The sequence below is a fragment of the Gymnogyps californianus genome, chromosome 9, assembly GCF_018139145.2.
Source record: "Gymnogyps californianus isolate 813 chromosome 9, ASM1813914v2, whole genome shotgun sequence".
Lineage (NCBI taxonomy): Eukaryota > Metazoa > Chordata > Aves > Accipitriformes > Cathartidae > Gymnogyps > Gymnogyps californianus.
Window position 1 is genome coordinate 140,161 of NC_059479.1, and position 19,805 is coordinate 159,965.

The 19,805-nt window shown below is 41.3% G+C and overlaps 1 protein-coding gene across 2 annotated transcripts in view; it reads right to left on the reverse strand.

The window, feature by feature from the left end:
* The window catches only part of LAS1L (LAS1 like ribosome biogenesis factor), a 47,322-nt gene that overhangs the window by 5,271 nt on the left and 22,246 nt on the right, over positions 1 to 19,805 (reverse strand). For both annotated transcript variants that reach the window (XM_050901574.1, XM_050901573.1), the window contains exons 8-12: positions 15,679 to 15,764; positions 14,506 to 14,721; positions 13,169 to 13,304; positions 12,204 to 12,580; positions 11,039 to 11,180 (exon numbers count right to left, since the gene is read on the reverse strand). In XM_050901574.1, coding sequence (XP_050757531.1) covers positions 11,039 to 11,180; positions 12,204 to 12,580; positions 13,169 to 13,304; positions 14,506 to 14,721; positions 15,679 to 15,764 — 957 coding nt within the window. The remainder of the gene's footprint in view (positions 1 to 11,038; positions 11,181 to 12,203; positions 12,581 to 13,168; positions 13,305 to 14,505; positions 14,722 to 15,678; positions 15,765 to 19,805) is intronic.

Sequence of the window (19,805 nt, forward strand, 5' to 3'; positions counted from 1 at the left end):
TCCAGCGCGGGCTTTACCACAGAGTCGCGGCCTTTGGGCTCCTCCGCGGGCTGCAGGGGAATCTCTGCTCCCCCGTTACCCAACCTGGGCTGCAGGGGGACAGCCTGCCGCCTCACCACGGGCTGCAGGGGAACCTCTGCTCCCCCGCACCTCCTCCCTCTCCTTCACTGACCTCGGGGTCTGCATGGTTGTTTCTCTCACACCCCACTCCTCACTGTAGCTCCTCTTCGTCTTCTTCCATCTTCTTCCTCTCCTTTTCTCTTTACTGTAGCTCTTCTTCCTCCTCCTCCATCCTCCTCCACCTTTTTAATCTCTCCCTTTTTACTCTCTACCTCAGGAGACCTTTTTCCCTTCTTCAACAGGCTACCACAGAGGCGCAACCACCGTCGCTGATTGGCTCAGCCTTGGCCAAAGGCGGGTCCGGGTTGGAGCCAGGGAAGCTTCTAGCAGCTTCTTCCCGTTGCTGATTGGCTCGGCCTTGGCCAGAGGCGGGTCCAAGTCTGGAGCTGGGGGAAGCTTCTAGCAGCTTCTGACAGGAGCCCCCTCTGTAACCCCTCTGCTACACAACCCCAACACACTAACCTATGAGAACTCTACCATTTAATGAAAACAGAACATATTTAAAGACTTTCGCCCCCCAGTCAATCACAGAATCTTCAATTCTGAAGCCAGTAAAGAAATGATCGTCCTTTCAAAAATGAGGGAAAAAAAAAAAGACATATCTGTTTCTTTTGCAGGCTATAAGACTCCAAATAGTGTTAGGTGAACAGAAGTTGCACAATGAAATCAAATCCACAACCTAAACACTCCCACGTTTGCTGAGTAGCCAGAACTAGGTGCCTCAGAAGACAGCACAAAACCAAACAGAAACAATAAAATATATGTATTACAAAGTTGCTTTCTCCTAATCCCAGGCTCTTTGTGGTTAATTTACAGGTCCTCAAATATACTACTCCTGAAAACAAGTACTAACTAGATTCCACAGGATAGTCTTACTGTTCCTACAAACACCTCAAATTAGTTTTAGTTTTGGACAAAAGTGGTTACACGTGGAGGCTTCTTTTCAATTAGTTTTTAGGTTATTACTAAAACTACTTCAGCAGTTTATTGCTATTATCAGTTTTCACTGAGGAAGTAGGAAGAGAAACGAGCAGAGACATTTTCATAGAATCATTGAGGTAGGAAGAAACCTCTTAATGTTGGAGATATGCGAGAAACAAAAACAAAGGATGCTATTTAGTTAACGAGGAACAAGATGACACCATAAGTAAGTCAGTGGGTAAAGAAATACCAAGATAAGCACAGGGGCAATCAAAGAGCTACTTGAACTGTGAGTGAACTATCCTAATTCACATACTAGAAAACCCACCCTTGAGTAGGGAGAGCCCCCTACCAACAGAAGCCCCTTCCTCACAGAATATGCGCAGTAAAAAAGGAGGACACTGCAACTTTAAGTGGAGATGAGACTTGCGAGAACCAATAGGAACGAGAGTAACTAAGCAAAACTGTAAAAATACTGATAACTGTTGCTTGAAAGGTATAAAATGCTTTACTGTGTGTTAACCAGGTGTGCTAGCTTTGTGGAGTTACCACCTAGCACCCATCTCTGCGCAGACATGAAATAAACAAATATCTCGGCTCTGTGTGTTAATCGGCTTTTTTGCACACCGGGTGAAAGAATCCTGATTTTTGGGACAACATTAAGACTGTCTATTCCAATCCCCCTGCTCGGGTCATCTGGAAGAGGCTGCCCAGGCCCATGTCCAGCTGGGTTCTGAATGTCTCCAAGGATAGAGACTTCACAATCTCCTGGGCAATTTATTCCAGTATTAACTACCTTTAAAATTCAGAGTGACCCAGCTCAAACAATTTGCTGGCAGCTATGCCTAGCATGCCCTTTTTCTTAAGGATAAGAAATGTCACCTTTGCGTGCTCACTCCTGCTCTTTGAGGACTCTGCTTTCTGTAATTCAAATTTGTCCCAGGCTTTTCTACTACTGCACTGAGACTGAATTTCTAGAAAACAAACCCAGTATGCTACACCAGGTCACTGCACACTTCTGATGCCATTGTATTATTTTTACTGTTTTTTAAAAAAATCTTTAAATAAAGAAATTGAGGTTGTTCTTTTCTTCCACAGAAAGGTTTCTGTGAAGTTGTCCTCAGTGACTACCATTAGTAGTGATCTTGAATAGTTTAAGCTAAGCGAGAGCCATTCTGTGCCTATGAGTAGTTTAAATTGTGTCCAATGCTGCATCGCAGTGCATTTATTCACACTGATTTGCACCACCCAATTGCCTGGTTTTAAGGGAAGGGGAAAAAAAACCAAAATCACATGCAGTAATATTGAAGATACTGCTTCTAACTGAAATGCATTAATTAGGTGTCTTCAGCTAAATGCCCTTTCTTCCATTTCAACAAAATAGTTCTCGATGGTACTGGGAAACCACAAGGCAAACAGTATCAGGCAGTTGGACATCAGAAAGTATCTACCATAAAAAGCACGCGAAGTATGTCACACCACTGGAATGTGTGCAGGTAACGAAATTCAACTGCAGACACAGTCATAAAATACACTGGACTAGGGAAGAACAGATAAACTGGTCATCCTAACCTCCTTTGCAACAGACAAGTAATTTCCAGAATTGTATCTTCCACTTTACCTTGAAGCTGCCTCCATATTTCCCTCTATTCCCTTGCTATCTTCTTGGATTCCAACTATCTCCCTCTGCCATTTCCTAATAAATCCAAGAACCTCTCTCTCCTCTCAGGAAGGGGCGAAGCCTTCTCCAACGAAAAAAAACCCCAAGCTTAACAGTAATTGCTTCCATTCAAGGAAGGGCCCAACAGCTCTGTTCTGGTAGCACAACTCAGCTTTTGCAGTGCACCACAACACTACTCGCTTGAAGAGACTGTATTAAATCTGTAACAGTACAGAACAGTGTAGGGAAAATACTGCTGTGGACTCAAATGAATGTGGATGTTAGAATGTTCTGAGCCTAATCTCAGTTTGTTTGCTAGTTTAGGGACAGACAGAGCTTCATGTCGAAAACAAAACTTTCTTGCTCGGTACAAGACAATCCAGGGCAGACAGAGCTGAGGTAGGATACACACCAGCAGAAGTGATAAGGAGGAATGAACCTTTTTACTCACCAACTCAATCCTATTTCTCTAGTATAAAAATCACCTAGACTGCCATGTTAATTCTTCACAGCATCAATGAGATTCTCTACTCTGGAAGGATGCCCCTCTTTACAGCATTCAAAAGCAGGCTAGAGCCAGCTTCTGGCTCTGCTGGTGCAACCATGCTTTTCTTGAAATGAGCACAGGTTCTAGGTCTTTCGGATTCTGTTGTAACTACTCCAACCCACTCTCCATCCCCATATCTCTGGTAATAAGGGGACAGAGGTTTGTCATGAGAAATGGTTTGTCATCTCTCCCTGCTCCTGTTCATGCCTAAATACAACATGAGGAAACATGCCTTCAGCCGTCAAACCATGCTCCTTTCCCATAGGTTTGCTTTTTCTCCAAAATCAAAAGCAGCTAACAACAATAAATTAAAATTAATCCACTTTCTGGATTTGCCAGTGCATTCTGACTCCTCTTTTTCCTGTCTTTTAGGCTAGAAAAACTCTTTGAACTGGTACTGTCTTGTATAGCTTTACAGTCATGACACCACTGGTGCCTTAAGGCCCTTCAGTACCTTCGTGTCACAAATACATGCAGCGTAGATTTGAAGCAAAGCCTCAGGTTCTTTTGAGGCACCTTCTGGACAACAAGGTCTTGTAACTTACACAAGAATCACGTAAGAGCAATTATAAATCTTGTCATTGACGTTATTTAAAATGAGGTCTCTTCAAAGATGACAGCAGCAAATTCTGATTAAAGCAAGTTTCAAGACAATCTACAAATTCCTAGAAGCAATTAATTATATACCTCTATGGCAATTTCACCATTGAATATATACTGAAATTGTTTCATATTAAAATATGAAGAAAAGACATGCAGCAATCTATGCAGAAGACTATTTTCAAGACAATGTGAAAAAAACAGCCTACAGTGAGTAGAAATTGGTGTGACCTTTGCTATTTTAAGTTTCCAGGATACTACTTTTCCAGCATACTTCTGCTATGCTTGTGTTAGCTGCTACCACATTCCACCCAAGAAGTGGCTGAACTTTGGGGTTAGCAAGATGATTCCTTATGCACTTGCTTTGTACATTGCTTTGGTTTTCTCTGCAGTACGAGTTCAAGAAGTACAAGTAATTCTATGCTACACAGAACAGGCAACACACTCTGTGCAGGTCTGCAATGCAGTAGTTAGTGGGGACTCATTCTGCTTCTGTAACATAATCATGAGGCACTGCACTGCAGCAGAAATCAGCTCTTAAGCGATTTCTTCAGGAAGTCAGCTACATCGTGTACATCACTTTCCCTCTTCTTTTATTTCCATGGTATATGAAAAGAACAGAACACTGTAGGTAAAAATTGAATGATACCCTCAACCTTAACTGCAAGATATTTACTGGTGGCTCAGGCTTCCCCTCCCTTTTTTAAAGCAAGGTTTCTAAACAGCTTGTGTAATTGGTTTCACTGATGGCTAGTTTCATGGCAACATCAGTTTAAGCCTCTCTGCAAAGCACCACCATAGAAATTCCACCCTTGCCCCCAGGACAGGCATTGCAGAAAAGGTCTAATTCTCTCCAGGGCAATCTACTACTTTGCACTATAAAATGAAATGGCAGCTTCCTCCTAACCATAAAACTACGAACAATCAATCTACACCAACCACTCTGTCATGAATTCCTTAATGTCACCACATGTTTTTTCATATCCTTGCAAGCACCAAATAACTAAGCATTACCTGCAAGAAAAGCACCAAAGAAACTGGAAAAAACAGGCCCTTCCAACTGTCCGTTTGCAGATATCAAGAGGAGTGTTTTGGTACATGTGAGCAAGAATTAATAATGCAAGTTAGGTTTGTCTCTTCCAGGAAAAGAGGAGCTGTGTGCCTTGGCAAACATTTCTGTTCTGGTTACCGGCAGCTTATTCTCCAAGTCAAGGTAGGGGCCACAGTCAAGTGTGTAGGCAAGTAGTATGGCATAGAGCGCACTGCCTCCTGAAGACAACCCACGTTATTCCAAGGTTCTTGCCTCTGCTAAGTATCTTTAGCAAAACTTCCCATTACAGTTACACAAGTATGGCACAGAGCAGAAATTCCTGGGAATTTATATACTTCAGCTAAGCCTTGAGCCCAAGAACCTCCTGGAAATCTTCAGCTGGCCGACAGCTTTTTCTATCCTATAGCAACATATCTGCTCTTCTTCTGTGTACAGACAGGTTGACCTGGCATTTCCCCATAGCCGTGTCTGTTCTGTATGACTTGCTGCTTCTTTTCACATACCCAGAAGCAAGGATCACTTATTTCTAATTTGTTGCAAGCAATGGAATCATAAACAAGTCCTAGAAAGTAAAACCTAGAGAATATTACCTAAAGTATGGATAAGTAACGGCTTACCTGTGGAAAATCATTGAACAGTGCGTTCCAAAGAATAGCTTACAAATAAAGAAAATGGTTCATTTTCATGAATATTTTTCTCATTTTGTTTTAAAACTAGAGCGACTCTACAGCTATGCATTTTTTTTAAACCTGCATGTTGCAGGTTGTTTATGACCAAGTAGAAATCTGACTTTCCAATGCTTTTTACAGCATGGAGGGGAGAAAAATACCCCCGATAAGGTTGTTACGAGAAAGAGGCCTTTTAAAAAAACAGCCACGCATATTTCCTAGACTATTAACATTCAGGGAGAAGGGAGGATGAATGCATCCTAGGAGATCTTCCAGAGTGTGCATCATGCTGTTAGGGTCCAGACTTAGGTGCACATCAGTTCCAGTATGTAAAAGGGTTTGCACTAGCTGAGATCAAAGGTCTGAGTTGCCTGTCTCCAACAATGTTCAAAAGCAGATGCATAAGTAAGCACACAAGCACAGAACAGAACAGTGTTCCCAGTTATCCTCCCATCTGCCAGCAATTTGTGAATCAGAAACTTGCTGAGCCAAAGGTCAGTCTTGTGTTTAGATGCACTTGTTGACGTGTGGGTGTTTGTTTTGTGTTTGGAGTTTTTTCTTAAGATCCTTTAAATATGTGTCTTTGCAGACTATCCAAGCAAGAATCTCAAAGCACCTTCACAGATGACATAACTCCCAGAACCACAGTTCCAGCTTCTCTGTTAATGACACTGTGACGCTTTGCTCTTGAAGCATGATAAGGAAAGCAAGTTTTGGAAAAACAGAAATCTTACCCACTTTGGACATTCAATGGCTCTGCAAAAATCCTAACAAGTTTTACCTCCCAAAACTCTTTCCTACTACCCTTATACGCCCTCCAAATCCAAAGAATTAGATCACATCTATTCTGAAGTCACAAGAGGCGATATTAAGTCAGGAACAGACTGGAAGCTTTACCAAGTCACCATTTAATCACACCACTCAACTACTGCTTGTCAGTGCTGTAAAACTGCTGAGACTTGAACTGCTTCACATGACTCACTGCAACAAGTGAGCATCACAAAAGCAGCTACAAGTCTCAAAGTTTGACAAGAAGGAGAAAGAAACAACACTGAAGGAGCAGCAGGACCAGGTGCACCCAGTGGTTGCTTGCTTTATGGTTCTGCTTTCTAGTTGTTAGGAACTATGATGGAACTCTAAACGCAGAGGACTTTTTCTTGTTGGAACATAACCAAAATACATTGGAAACACTACCTAGAAAACATCTCCAGGTCAGCTGCCAGCATCCACAGCTGAGCCTTTCTTATGAAGGGCTAGCAATCAAAACTTGTAACAGCAGTAGGAAGAAAGATTTAGTGGGGATTAAATGAAAGCAGCCAAAACCAAAGTAAAAGCAATGAGAACACAGTTCATTACCCTGCTGATGACAAAGCAATAGCAACTGCAAGGTGTTTGCCAGCTGCAGGAGCAGCTAGCAGTATACTGATGGCACAGACGTTTGAGGAATTTGGGATATAGTAGAATGGTGTCATGGCGATAAATCTCAATTCTTCACCTTCCCTTTGAGAGTACAGGAGCATATTGCCACTGCTGGCACTTGTATTCAACAAAAAAAACAACTACCTGCTCACTCTCACCACCACAGATGCTGGAAGCTGCAGCAGAATGACCGCTGGTATGGGGAGGGAAAAGGAGGGAAAGCAGCCGGGGCTGAGAGATCAACAAAAGAATAACCAGATCATCTCTCCAACCACCTGCAACTAGAGGATTAGAGGTAAAAGAAACAGACACAGACTACCAAGCATCCCAAACCACCGCTGTTACCACATAATGTGTGGAATAAAAGCGGCAAGGATAAAATATTGGTAAGCACATCAGCTGCAAAAATTGGGCAGCACTATAGTAATAGTTTCTGCTTGCTGTTTTCTCTCCGAAAGTACTCACATTTCTCAGGAATTCAGAAATAGAAAAGCCTGGTGGCTTTTTTTTCCTTTTCTGGGGGTCTTTTGCACTACCCCTTGTGCTATCAAGCTTAGCCTATTAGATAAGAGGAATTTGGCAAGGATGGAGTTTGTACAATCTCATCTAGGCTCCCTTTCCCACAGAAGGTTGGACCAGATGATCTCTCGAGGTCCTTTCCAGCCTGGGCTATTCTATGATATCACGTTACTTGGCATGGAACAGAGATGCACGTGAGATGACTTATATTCCATGATAATTTGACCAAAATTTTCTATTCTTAATTCTATTCTAAATGTTATTTAACAGAGTTGTTTCCACACTCAGAGTAAAGCTGTAGTTAATCACACTTCAATACCAGCACTCACTTTAACTCCTGCTGACACTAGCAAAGATTTTGTTGATGTCCAAAGCAAAATGACAAAAAAAACATTTATTAGTAATTTTAGTGAATGGTTATTAACAAATGAATTGAGTAATGTGCTGTGGATTTACAGACAGCAGACTTTAGTATGGCCAAGTTCTAGCTCCTTTAACATCTACATCAGTGGTATGATATAAAGTTTATATCTACAGGAATTCCTTTGCTTGTAGAGCAGAACCTGGAATCATTAGGTGATTTTTAATTCCTGTTACTCTAGAAACCACTCCAAGAAATATACTGAGATTATAGAACACCTGAAGCCTACAACACACAAGTCAGAAAGGGCACATGCTACAGCTGGTTTCAAGTAGCAGCTTACAAACAAGCCAGAACAGTGAATCACACTACTCCACATACACTTCATTACAGCCTCCAAAATGATGATTCCAGCTACCATGCACAGAAAAATCAACTGAGCCAAGGGGATCAGATTAAGAAGCCCCCACCCATCTCTTGTCAGAGCCTGCTGGCTAGATGCCAAATGGTACTGATTACTGTAGCCAATTAGAATTCTGCTGCAGCTCTTTATTCTTATCAGTGATCTCACCTACCTAAACATCAAGTCAAACAGCTTTATCTTTAAAGTCTCTGAGATCAAGTATTCTATCATTTGTGACTACAGTGAGAGTGCCAGGGCTCTGCAGACTAGAAGTAGATATGTAAATTCCAGGAATTTGCCTTATTCCCAACATGGAACATGTTGCAAGAAACATGATTCATGGCTGGCTGACACCAAAGGGCTCTTCCACTGAATCAAAAAGGGTTTTTTGCATCTAGTATAGATTTAATCTTCTTTTTGGGATGATAGACTATCAGAAGACAAATGGTTACCTGCTCTCTTCACAGTCTGAGAGGAAATACATGCAGTGCTCAAAGTATAGGTCTTGTCAGTGATTAACATCATTCAAGAGGACTCAAAAAGGATAACTCATTTAACCTCTCATATAAAGAGAGACAGGTTTGGTCCTGCCTCTCGTAGAAGTGTTGGAACCAAGGACTTCATTAAGTATTTGGATCATCAGAAAGAGGAGCAGTAGGAAAGGATAGTTTCTTTTTGATTACCTAGCAATCTCTGAGACGCTAATTTTACATTTCGATTGGATGAATCAAGCAGAAACACTAGCCTCTTATCTGGCCTGAACTGACAGAAGAGCAGACTAGTCCCGGGGAGGATGACCAAGAGGATGGAGAAGAATGGAAACCTTGCTTTTTGCAACGTTTGGAACTGGAAGCTAATCTGAAGACAACTCTGAATATGTGAAAACATGAATATGTGCAAGAGCTCTTCCTAATGCAACACCCCAGGCTGCATGACTGTCACTGTTCTTTACGTGTTTTGGAAGCTACTAGATTGGGCCCATCAACTACAGGGAAAGAATCACTGATTAGGAAGTTATCCTATCAAGTGTTTAAGAAAATAATTGCCATTCATTTATATTCTGAAGTGTTCCTTGGATTAAAATACATATAAGCCCATCTCCTATTGTGTACATGATGAAATTGATTTGGCAGCTTGCAGCATTCAAGCTCCTTTGACTTCAAAGGGTGAAATAATGACCGTATTAAAATGTCTTCAATGGGGTGGTTTAACTAGATAAGCTTCATTTAGTAACAGAGGTGATCTAACTACAGCTTTATAGAACGTTACCATTATTTCCGTGACAACCTGTGTTTCTTTACTGAGGTCAGATCTGCAGCTTAAATTACTAGCTGCAGCTCTGAAAAGGTCACTGGGCAATGTCAACATACTGTGGCTGAGGATCAGAGCCCCAGTTAACAGAAACTGAGTTTTCAAGCCTGCTGAGGCTGTGCTAATAACTTCCACACTGCTAAACAGCAGTATCTCATAATCCCTGCAATGGTTTCTTTTAGAAAGAGCAGGAGGAGTGAAGATGGTAAGATTATAAGCTGGCTTCCTCAAAGGATACCATGGAAATCACATTTTTGCTTGCCAATTACGCCACTGCATTTAACTTTCAGATAGTGCAAAAGACCCAAGGAGTGCAAAACAAAAGGACATTCCCAGAAGGGAATGAGAACAGCAGCAGTTACAAATAGCAGCTCTCAGAATTGATGACAGGAAAAGATGAAGGAGACAAATGCAGAGAGGGAAGTGTTGAGTATATTCTTTCAGCTTTGAAGGATGGCTGTTAGGGCTTCATGAAGTAACTTCCTATGATACTGGTGAGTTGTCACAGCAATACAGGTAGCAGTAACTTCTGTCCGACTGTGTCCATCAACAATGCAAGCATACTGTCAGAGTAACGCAGTACAAACAAGCAGGAAGAGTTTCCTGTTGCGGTGCGGGAGGGTGAGAAGAGAGTTCGTCTCATGCTGGGTTAACCACAGGATGAATAACTGGGACTGCAGGGACATAGACCTTACTCAGGAAGCGTACTATAGTCTCCATTTCAAGCATACAGAAGAGAGACACATTTGCATTCACTGATGTGAAACTCTCAGCATATTCACCATCCCAGTCAGGTACAGCCAATTCCTTCCTCAGGTGTTACAAAAGTAATCTGCAGTTAACCACTTCCTGTGGCTAACTTTGCTCCTCATCTTCAGGCTTTCCCACTAATGCACCTCAAAGTGCTTCAGCAAACCACTGTGCATTTTAGAATGACTCCTCCTTCCTAAACAAGATTTGCTAGTCTGGGAAAACTGACACTGGGGGAGGCTCCCAAGGCTTCTAGTCCTGAACACTTTAATTGTAAGGCCACAGTTCTTCCCATTAAAGTTATTCATCCCAGTGTATCACCAGGCAGATTCTGCACCAGCTCCCAGTAGCTTGTTTTAAAAATTCTGCACTTCTAGACTAGTAACTCTAAGGGATCAGCAGACTGTATCTTACTAACAGCATCAGACAACACTGAAAGTTGTCAGCACAGTCTGAAGAGCAGACTGTTATGCTATCACACCAGCACTGCAAAGGTCCTTCCAAACACACACATGACTTGAAAAATACATGAGAAGCACAGTTAGCAGATATTAGAGATAGTAGTAGATACTTGGGTCAAACTATTTAGTCAAACAGAAGTGAAAAGGAAATCTCATCCTTAATTTTTCACATCATACAGTACAAGGCACAGAGAGACAAACGCATTTCATGGTTCAGGGGCAAAGTCCTGCCCACACCATTACTCACTTTGTATTGGGAGACTTCCACTCATCTCTCACTGGCTGATCAAGCAGGGACATCATGGAATAATTATCCAACATGAGACCATCAGGGTCATCTGTCTGACCTGGGAGTTTCCCAAGAGGAAAGTTTTTCCATCGTACTTCATCTAGGTAAAAACAGTGCATAAACAAGAAGTCTGAGCTCCCCAGAGAGATTTTCAAAAAACGAGATCCCCCCCAAGTCCACAAATACTGTCTCATGCAACTCAGCCATTCAGCAAAAATGAACAATCTCATGTACTCAGCAAAAGCAAGTCTCAACTATAGTTCTAACTAATTTTATTTCTAACCTTACTATCTCTTCCAAAGAAAGTCACTGTAGTATGTGAGACAACAGGGACACATCTGGAGTCATGTAATATCATGCAGTTTACACAGTGCAGCTCGTCCAAACGACTGTGAGACAATGTCCATTAAAAGAAACCCCACAGTATTCTAGAGCAACCCTTCATATTTACCTTCCTCTTTTAAGCATACTTTTGTTTGAAACATACAGATTGACTTACATATGTTAATTTCAAAAAATTACTCTGCATACTTCTGCAAATGGAAAGAGCCATCTGTACACATATGAAGATACAAACCAGCACTTTTGCATCCAGTAGCTCATTCCTCCATTAGCAGCTGCACAGGAACAGTGCAACAGTGACTAAAGAAGAACTGAAGCCACAAAAGTAGAAGAGTATAAGGCTGGGGAAGCCTAATTAACCAATAAAGCAATGCTGGACAGACAGGTGGGCTGGGATGAGATGGCAAAGAAAATACGGATGTTTCTTGGACTTCTGTTTGTCAGAATATGTCATATTCTTTTTCACAGCTGGCATATATGCTGCCCCATCAATTGGACACATTGAAATTTTAAACAGTTTGGAAAAGCCTAATAAAAAATTTAACGAGGCAGTTAACAACATGCTCCCGGAAAAAGCACTCACAGTATTTTAAGAATTTAAGAGAGATGACTCCTGCACATAAACAGAAGACTGGAAAAAAACGAGTTTTCAGCGATTTGGCATTTAGGTGATTTTGTAGCACACTTCAATTCTGGCCAGGCCCAGAGGGCTGAGATGCCTTTGCATTTCAATTAACATTTGCCAGTGACGAAGACTAAGTCTTACAAAGTCATTTTTTACCTGCAGTGATTTGCCAGGCAGACCCTTGCAGTGCTGCCCTTTTCTCAGCAATAGCCACCATGTTACCAGAATGAGCAAGTCCTTCCAAAGGATTTGTTTCAGTTATCATCTCTTCTTCCTCCTCCACCTCCTCTACACCATCATCTCTCTCCAGCACATCTTCTTGTTTCTCTATGGTCTGCCCTTGATTTTTAACCTGATTTTCTTGCCTGGCCCTCCACTGTAAGCTCTCTATAGTGTAAATTGGCTGTTCACTGCAGTCTGAAGAGAGGCCTGGACTGGACAAAGGGCCACCTCCTTCCGTGTAAACGGAAGCAAGATAGAGAAGGTTTTTCCGCGAAGAACGTGGCAAGCGAGGTCTCATGATTGTGAGGATCCTAGAAAGGAAAAGGGCAATGTAAAAGTCTTAAAAGCAAAAAAGATTCCAGAGGTTTATCAAGCTGAGCAGCCTTTTAAGTGTGAGTTTCCTCCAAGACAGCTCGCTCATGTATCTCCTCTAACATGCAAATCTGATTATTCCCTGGTAGGTGGATAGTGGAATACTCCCTCTTTGTGATTAAAATTAAGGACTTTGGATACTTCTAACTGAATTCCTGCTTTGCTGTTTTCATGTGAAAAAGTTACCACCTGTGCTAAATTCGTATCACCTGTATAAGCAGTCAGATCTCTGCTACCAAGTCACTTTTCTTCAGACCAGGTTGCTGCTTTAACACCTCCCCAGACAATCTTCACTTTCATTTTGAAGGTGCAATCCTTTTAAATTCTCCTCCTTCTTTTCTTTGTAGAATCAATGGGGAGATGAGCAGCAACAAGCATAGCTTTATATGCACCTGCTACAGTTTTTACTAGATGCAAAGGAAGGGAAGGGAACGCAGCTATAACTCAGCGTATCACAAGGGAGCTTGCCAAAGCTGTTACAGAGCACTGTTTGCTGTCCCTTTTCTAGCTCACAGGATCAAACTTACAGCTGAAGAAGGTGTGGGGTTGCCCAGCAGGGAGCTTCCAAGCAATTATCAGTCAGTCTTATCCACTGCAAAGGAACTTTATGGAGGAACAGCTCCTTCACGGACACCTGTTTATTACAGTGTTGTCTTTTCTTCCCTTCAAAGAAGATAATGAAAACAACAAGGTGCTTAAAACTCATTAAAAATATGCCCTTCATCCCTTTGCGTTTTTACTGGAACAGCCATCCTCAAATAAGCTGGCATTCCAATCCAAGTCCAAGACCAGATGTACTGGCCAAACACATCAAGGTTGTTACAAGAGACTTGCCAATGCACTGACAGCTAGGTTAGCTCCACAAGACGTGACCACAGTGAGGTGCAGATGTTCCCAAGCTGGTTCTGTGCATGCCATCCCAGACAGGAAAGCCACAAGATGTGTTTGTACAGTATGGTCCCAAATAAATGCAGTATACTCCTTCTGGGACCTGAGATCATTCCAGACAGCACTGCAATGAGGAGACTTAACAGCTGGGAACTATTACCATTCAGGGATCTTGGTACATAATAGATAAGCTCAGCGCTGACAGAAAGCATCAAACATTAACCCATGACCGCCACAGATACTGGCAAAACGTTGGTGCAGACTGAGCCAGACCAGGAGAGGCAGCAAAATTAACCACCTGGAGACCTCCTCAGGGATACACTATATCGCAGTATAAAATTCCTGTTAACAGAATTCCTGTGACATGCTTCAAATAATTAAAGCTCTTCTGAGCCCCTGTTTCTGGAGTGAAACATACAGTTTGCCAATTTAAAATAGTTCTAAGGAGTTAGGAACAGAAAACAAAATATTACTTATTACTTTTGTGTAAGTTCAGAAGGCATGAAAATCCTGTGATAGGATTAAAAAAGGACAGCAAGACTATGTAAGTATCTTGTAAAGACAGGCTTCTGTTAAGAGAGGAAAGAACTGGGAACAGGGAACTCAACAGGTTGCATATAACATCTTTATTTGTTATCTGCTACTGTTATTTCCTACAAGTACTAATATCTGGAAAAAATAGCACTTAAGGGCCTGATCTTTCAGGGGAGAGATTGGCTTTTCTTATCTTGAGGAGGCTGCAGCAAAGTCACCCATAACAATTTCAATTTTTTGCTAAGAAATGCATGACATATATAAGCTGCAGGTTGAAAAGTGTAAGAAATGCAATAAAAGCTCTATGTTCACATGACAAAATGTAATAATTAGGTTATTGCACTTTCCATCTAAAGGTCACACCACTCTCCCAGTTTTCATAATAGTACAGAAGAGACTCTTACATTTTTTTTTTACACACAGAAATTCCAGACATACTCACCAGCGTTTACTTTGGCAATGCCAGTCAGCAACTCAGAAATCCAGTTGATCAAGAACTGAGGCCGGAGTTCTGAAGAGTCAGAACATTCCTTCAACTCCATAAACATTTTCTCTATTAGGATCTGTGTAAAACTTCGGGAAAGGAGGCCTGTCAGCAAAGGCTGCCAAAAGCAGTAAAACGTCTGAGGAATTTTGAACTGCCATACCTCTTTATTCGCTGCAATAAGAACAAGAAAAAAGAGAAGCTAAAAATCACTGTTTTGTAATTTTTGGTGAACCACTTGTTCCAAACTAAAGCAGTTTGTTCTGAGATCACTGGTTCCAGGGTATTTCCTGCGATCCTCACTGAACCTGGAACTATTATTTTCTTATGCTAGGGAAGTAAAATAAGCAGCAAATCGATAATTAACACAACAGCTCAATGAAAATAAAAAATAAATGCCTGATCTAATCACATGGTAAACCACAGGAAAAATCTACCTGTTTTGCTAATCCCTTTCCAGTTTCAGTTTATTTCACACATAATGAAGAGCTACTCTGTCTAAAAATATACTGCAAAGAGAAGGCACATTGAGCAAAGCAACACAGAATCAAAAAGCTCCTAAATTTTTACTACTGTAATATAGTCACAGAAATTTGAGGATCTTTCTTGGAACATTCTTTGGCTGGTGTTTCCAAGAGGTCCCAGGGAAATAGACAAATTATTAATTTTCATTGCCTCTAGGTACCTAATCCTCTTGCAGAAAATCCATGCAACTCCACACATATGGGCAGCAGCATGGAACCAAGACGCAACTGGTGAATGAGGCTCCAAAATACCCATTTAGATTTGCTTCAAATCTTCAGTGTAGAAAAGAAACTACTGGGAGTTCATGAAATCAGTTAACTATTGCAGATAAGGGCAGAGATGCAAGCTTCGAAAGACGTTTTGGCCAGGCAGCGTTCAGTGCTGAAGAGCTATCCTTCCATGGTAAGAGATTTATCCAAAAGCAATAGCTAAGCATGGCCGTAAAGGGGTCTGGACAACAGGTCAAAAGATGTTTAAGGACCCAGATATATGAAAAATATGCAGAGAATTACAGATTTTAATATAATGGAAAAAAAAAAAAAAGAACAGACTTGGACATAACACTAGCTATGGACTTTTTACTTATGTGGTGCCCAAAACACTAACCTTCATACTTGATATTTAGCATCTTCAGACAATCCATCTTTGGGATGAGAAAGCCATCACTGAGAAGAGCTTCAGCCACTGTCTCCCTAGAGCAATCAGAGAGTCTTATTAATGCCACTTACTCCTTTACATATCAAAACACTACTTGCACCAGTTCTGAAACAAGTTTGAGAGCCAAATACCTGGAACTATGAGGAGGTGATGTAGCTTGTTGTAAGGCACTAAAATCGTATGCCAGTTTTGGGCTGGATATATCCCACTAGACTTGGAGGGAACGTGCAGTTGTGCAAACTGGAACAGAACCAGAACCTTGAAGGAAACATTTCTGCTCGAGTTGCAGAGGCAAATATCTTGGTATTTCAAAAGCACAGGAACATTTATCATACTGAAATACCTATAGTTTGCAGTATGATCCAAGTCTTCTGTCAGCAGGCCAGCCAAAATTTGAGGACCTCTGACCCCCAGAGCTAGGTTAAATTTCAGGGGAAAAGCCAACCTTTTTGACTCGCTGGCAAGGCACACCTTAAGGTGCAGTTCACGCAGCTGTTCAGCAGATAAGTTACAGTAGGGTCACAACTGCTCTTCCCTACAGCACCTACAGCTCTTTTTTGGATGTCTCCTGCCCTTATAGCTATCCTGAGAACTTCAGTTAGTCTGAAAGCACAGAATGGTCCAGCTCAAGGACCACTTCATCTCCTATTAGGCTGGCTTAAAGCAAGTGGAAGACTGAGGGGACCCACACAGGTAGGCTGAACTGACACTTGAAAGTAAAATCCAGCAAAAGGGACAGAAGCAAAATTCCCACAACTACCCCAATATCCAGCCATAGGATTCTCTTGAGTTCTTCTGTTCACGCTTCTATCCATGAGCTTCTCTATCCGTGCAAAGATACAGCACTAAAACAAACACTTCTCAGAATAAAAATCAAGGTGGCCATTTTCAAACACTGAATAAATTCCACAGAAACAACTGCTTTTGCTATCAGACTCATCGGATTTGGAATGGTAGTACCCATGTCAAACACGGCATATTTTGGTATAGAATGGATGAGAAAGTTTGTCTTCTCCAATAGGGGTGAATTCCAAATCTAAACATCAAGGCGTGACTTAGATCCAATACAGGATTTTTATAAATACAAACAGCCGCTGAAGATCTCAGAGTGCAGAAACAACACACACAAACACTAGACCACTCTGTCATAAGTAGATGATGTGGTGGGAGATCAGAAGGCAAGTGGTAGAATGTAATTTGTTTCTAAAAACAAAATCCAGTTTCAATCCTTCTCTTCTCTGGAAACTGTTCCAGCATAATTACCATTATTCCTACATGCAATGACTGATTATCACCAACTATTAAGGACATCTCTATGCAGATGGCAGCTTCAGTAGAGAACCACTTAAGCAGAAGAACATCTGACTAAGAAAGGTCCACTGGGTCAGTTCTCTGAAGCAGACAGCAGAGGATCCTTTGTAGTTAGCTCATTTTGCTTTAGGTCTAAAGGAATCTTCTGCCCTCCGCACAATCCAAATTACAGGGTATGTCAATAGGGGAAATGAAAGGCTTTACTCAGAATTACAGAGGCATTCTAAATTAAAAAAGCACTTTCATAGGTCGCTTGACATATTCAAGAGAACTCATAAACTCTGTTATCCCTGAGTCCATAACCCAAGTTTCCAAACCTAATGAAGTCACAACCTTGTCAATGCATTCCACGCCAGCCTTCCTCCCTCCCATGTGGTCAATTTTCCGTGAGTGAATAATCAAAAAAAAATTCTCTCTTAAATGAAAGCAAGCAGCTGAGTCCTTAAATTAAGCTTCTTCAGAAATACATAGAAGACTGCAGGAACAACCCTGTCTTCAGCTGAGAAGGAAAGTACCATTAGTCAGTCCTTCAGAAAACTGGATTCTCATAGAGGCCACTGGGGAAGCACTAGCCCAGCTGCATTTGTGATACATAACAGACTCCCTGTGACTGAAAAAGTAAACAGTTGCAGCATTTCAGGACAGATAACGAAGCAAAGCAGAAGCAATTACCACAATGGTATTCAAAAACAACTTCTAGGAACCTCTGTGTTCATTTATATAAACATACATGCACAAACATTTGTTTAAAGCTTGTGTAGTTTCTTTGTTTTCTAAGTAAAAAAGTGACTTGATTATAAGTACTTGGACACTCATTGCTGCTTTGGTAGCGTAATACTATTCATCTTCTCAAAGAAATGTCATGGTGGAGAATGGACTGGTAGCAAGGGCTACAGAACGTAGAGCTTTTATTGAGTTTCTGAAGAAGCAAGAGAACCTGTGACCATTCACACAAGAACATTTAATGGAGAATTCCCTCTAAAGAAAGATAAATCTCCACTTAAAGAGAAACCCCATGCCATATCACTGTCTTTATGTTGCTATATGCAGACCAATGGAAACCAGAGTGCGATAGGGTCTCATTTTCAATACAGTTAACATGCTATTATTAATAAACAGAAGTAGAAGGTACATCTATGAATCCCTTCTGGGAACTGTTTTTAATAATTTTGGGCCCTCAAAGAAAACGTGTAGGTGGTTCTAAAAAGCTGGATATAGGTACAGCCTTGCATTAACTATAAATACAACAGCTTGTGTTCTTTAAAAATTGCATCTGGATGCTGGAATAAAAATAGCATGAGATGAAGTAGGCGCTCAAGGATGAAATATGGGAGTGAGTGCCAAATCCTAGAGTTTGCTCTACCATTCTGAGGCTTCCAACCCACCTCTGTCTCCCCCTCCACAAGAAGAATGTACTTGTGATTTGCATGACTGTTCATCATGCTCAGCCAGCTCAACTTGGTTCTTACTGGGATTTAGCATTTGTCCATAAGGACACTTGTTTTATGTAAGCTAGTGTAGCATTTGTTCAGATGCAATGTGGCCTTTGTCCTGTTATTACTCTGAAATGAGCAACACAGTTGAAGTCTTCCAATAGAGGAAAGCTTCAGTAGAAAATGCAGATTAATTGAAAAATCATTTTCTCTCTGAAGCAAAACTGTATTATTCAAGCAACTTTCTAATGTTAAACAACATAAAGACCTGGAATAGGATTCCTTATTAAGCCACTTGCATGTTGCAAAACAAATAACTGTATGATATCAAGATTCTCCCTTAAGATTCTCCCAGACAGGAGAACAGGGCAAGTTGGGTTCTGAGACCTGGCTGCATGAAGCAAACTCCAAAACTTCCTGAATAAGTCATCATGGTTCCGTCAGCAGGCTGCCAAGAAGATGGCAAGAGACAAGTGGTTAGTGGGATTTTCTTTTCCCCTCCCTCCTAGCTCAACTTTGACACACAGTCAGGTGTTCTTAAAAGTGTAGTGAAGGTAGCAATCTCACTGCAGTGCTAGTTCCAGCCTTTGCTATAATATATACATGTTCTTGCTGTGGGGAAAAAAAAAAAAAAAAAAAAGGAAAAAAATCCCAACAGCGGTATGCTTGTAGGTTTGTTTGTTTGTTTTAAATAGCTGGTCTGCAGAAAGGACACTCCAGCAAGGTTCAAGATGTGAATTTTTATTATTTTTAAGTCTTAAATTGATCTTCAAGTAAATAATTTTCAGCCTGCAGGATTAAAATGGGGAAAGTAGGCATAAAGAAGGCTTAAATAAGGGGAAGCATGGCAGCATCTGGCCTACATTGCTTGAACCAAAAACAAAGATTGAGAATGGATAAAGTAGCTCTTTGGTACGACAACAGTCAGGGGAAAATGACTATACCTCAATACCCTGCTAAAATCTGGTTCCAATGACTGCTGCCTCACATTGAAACAACTGTGGAGCTGAGCCTGTACTGTCACTCTGGCGAAAATTCCCATTACATCACTATTATTTCAGGTACTTCAAAGAGAGCGTTGCAGAAGTGCAACAAAACCCGTGCAGAGCTACCACGTGATGCATGACTGAATCTTGCCAAGGGGCCTGGAAACTAACACCAGCCCAAGCGGTACCCAGCACCACAGCCATGCTCAGCACTTGGTTTCCAGTCGTGCTAGCTAGAATGAAGAAGGCAAAGGTTAAGCATCACCTATTCAGCTTTGAAGAAAGGTGTCAATCAAGTCCCTTGTCCCACTTCTCTCTTTATCTCCTGATAAAGGAATGAGAAACT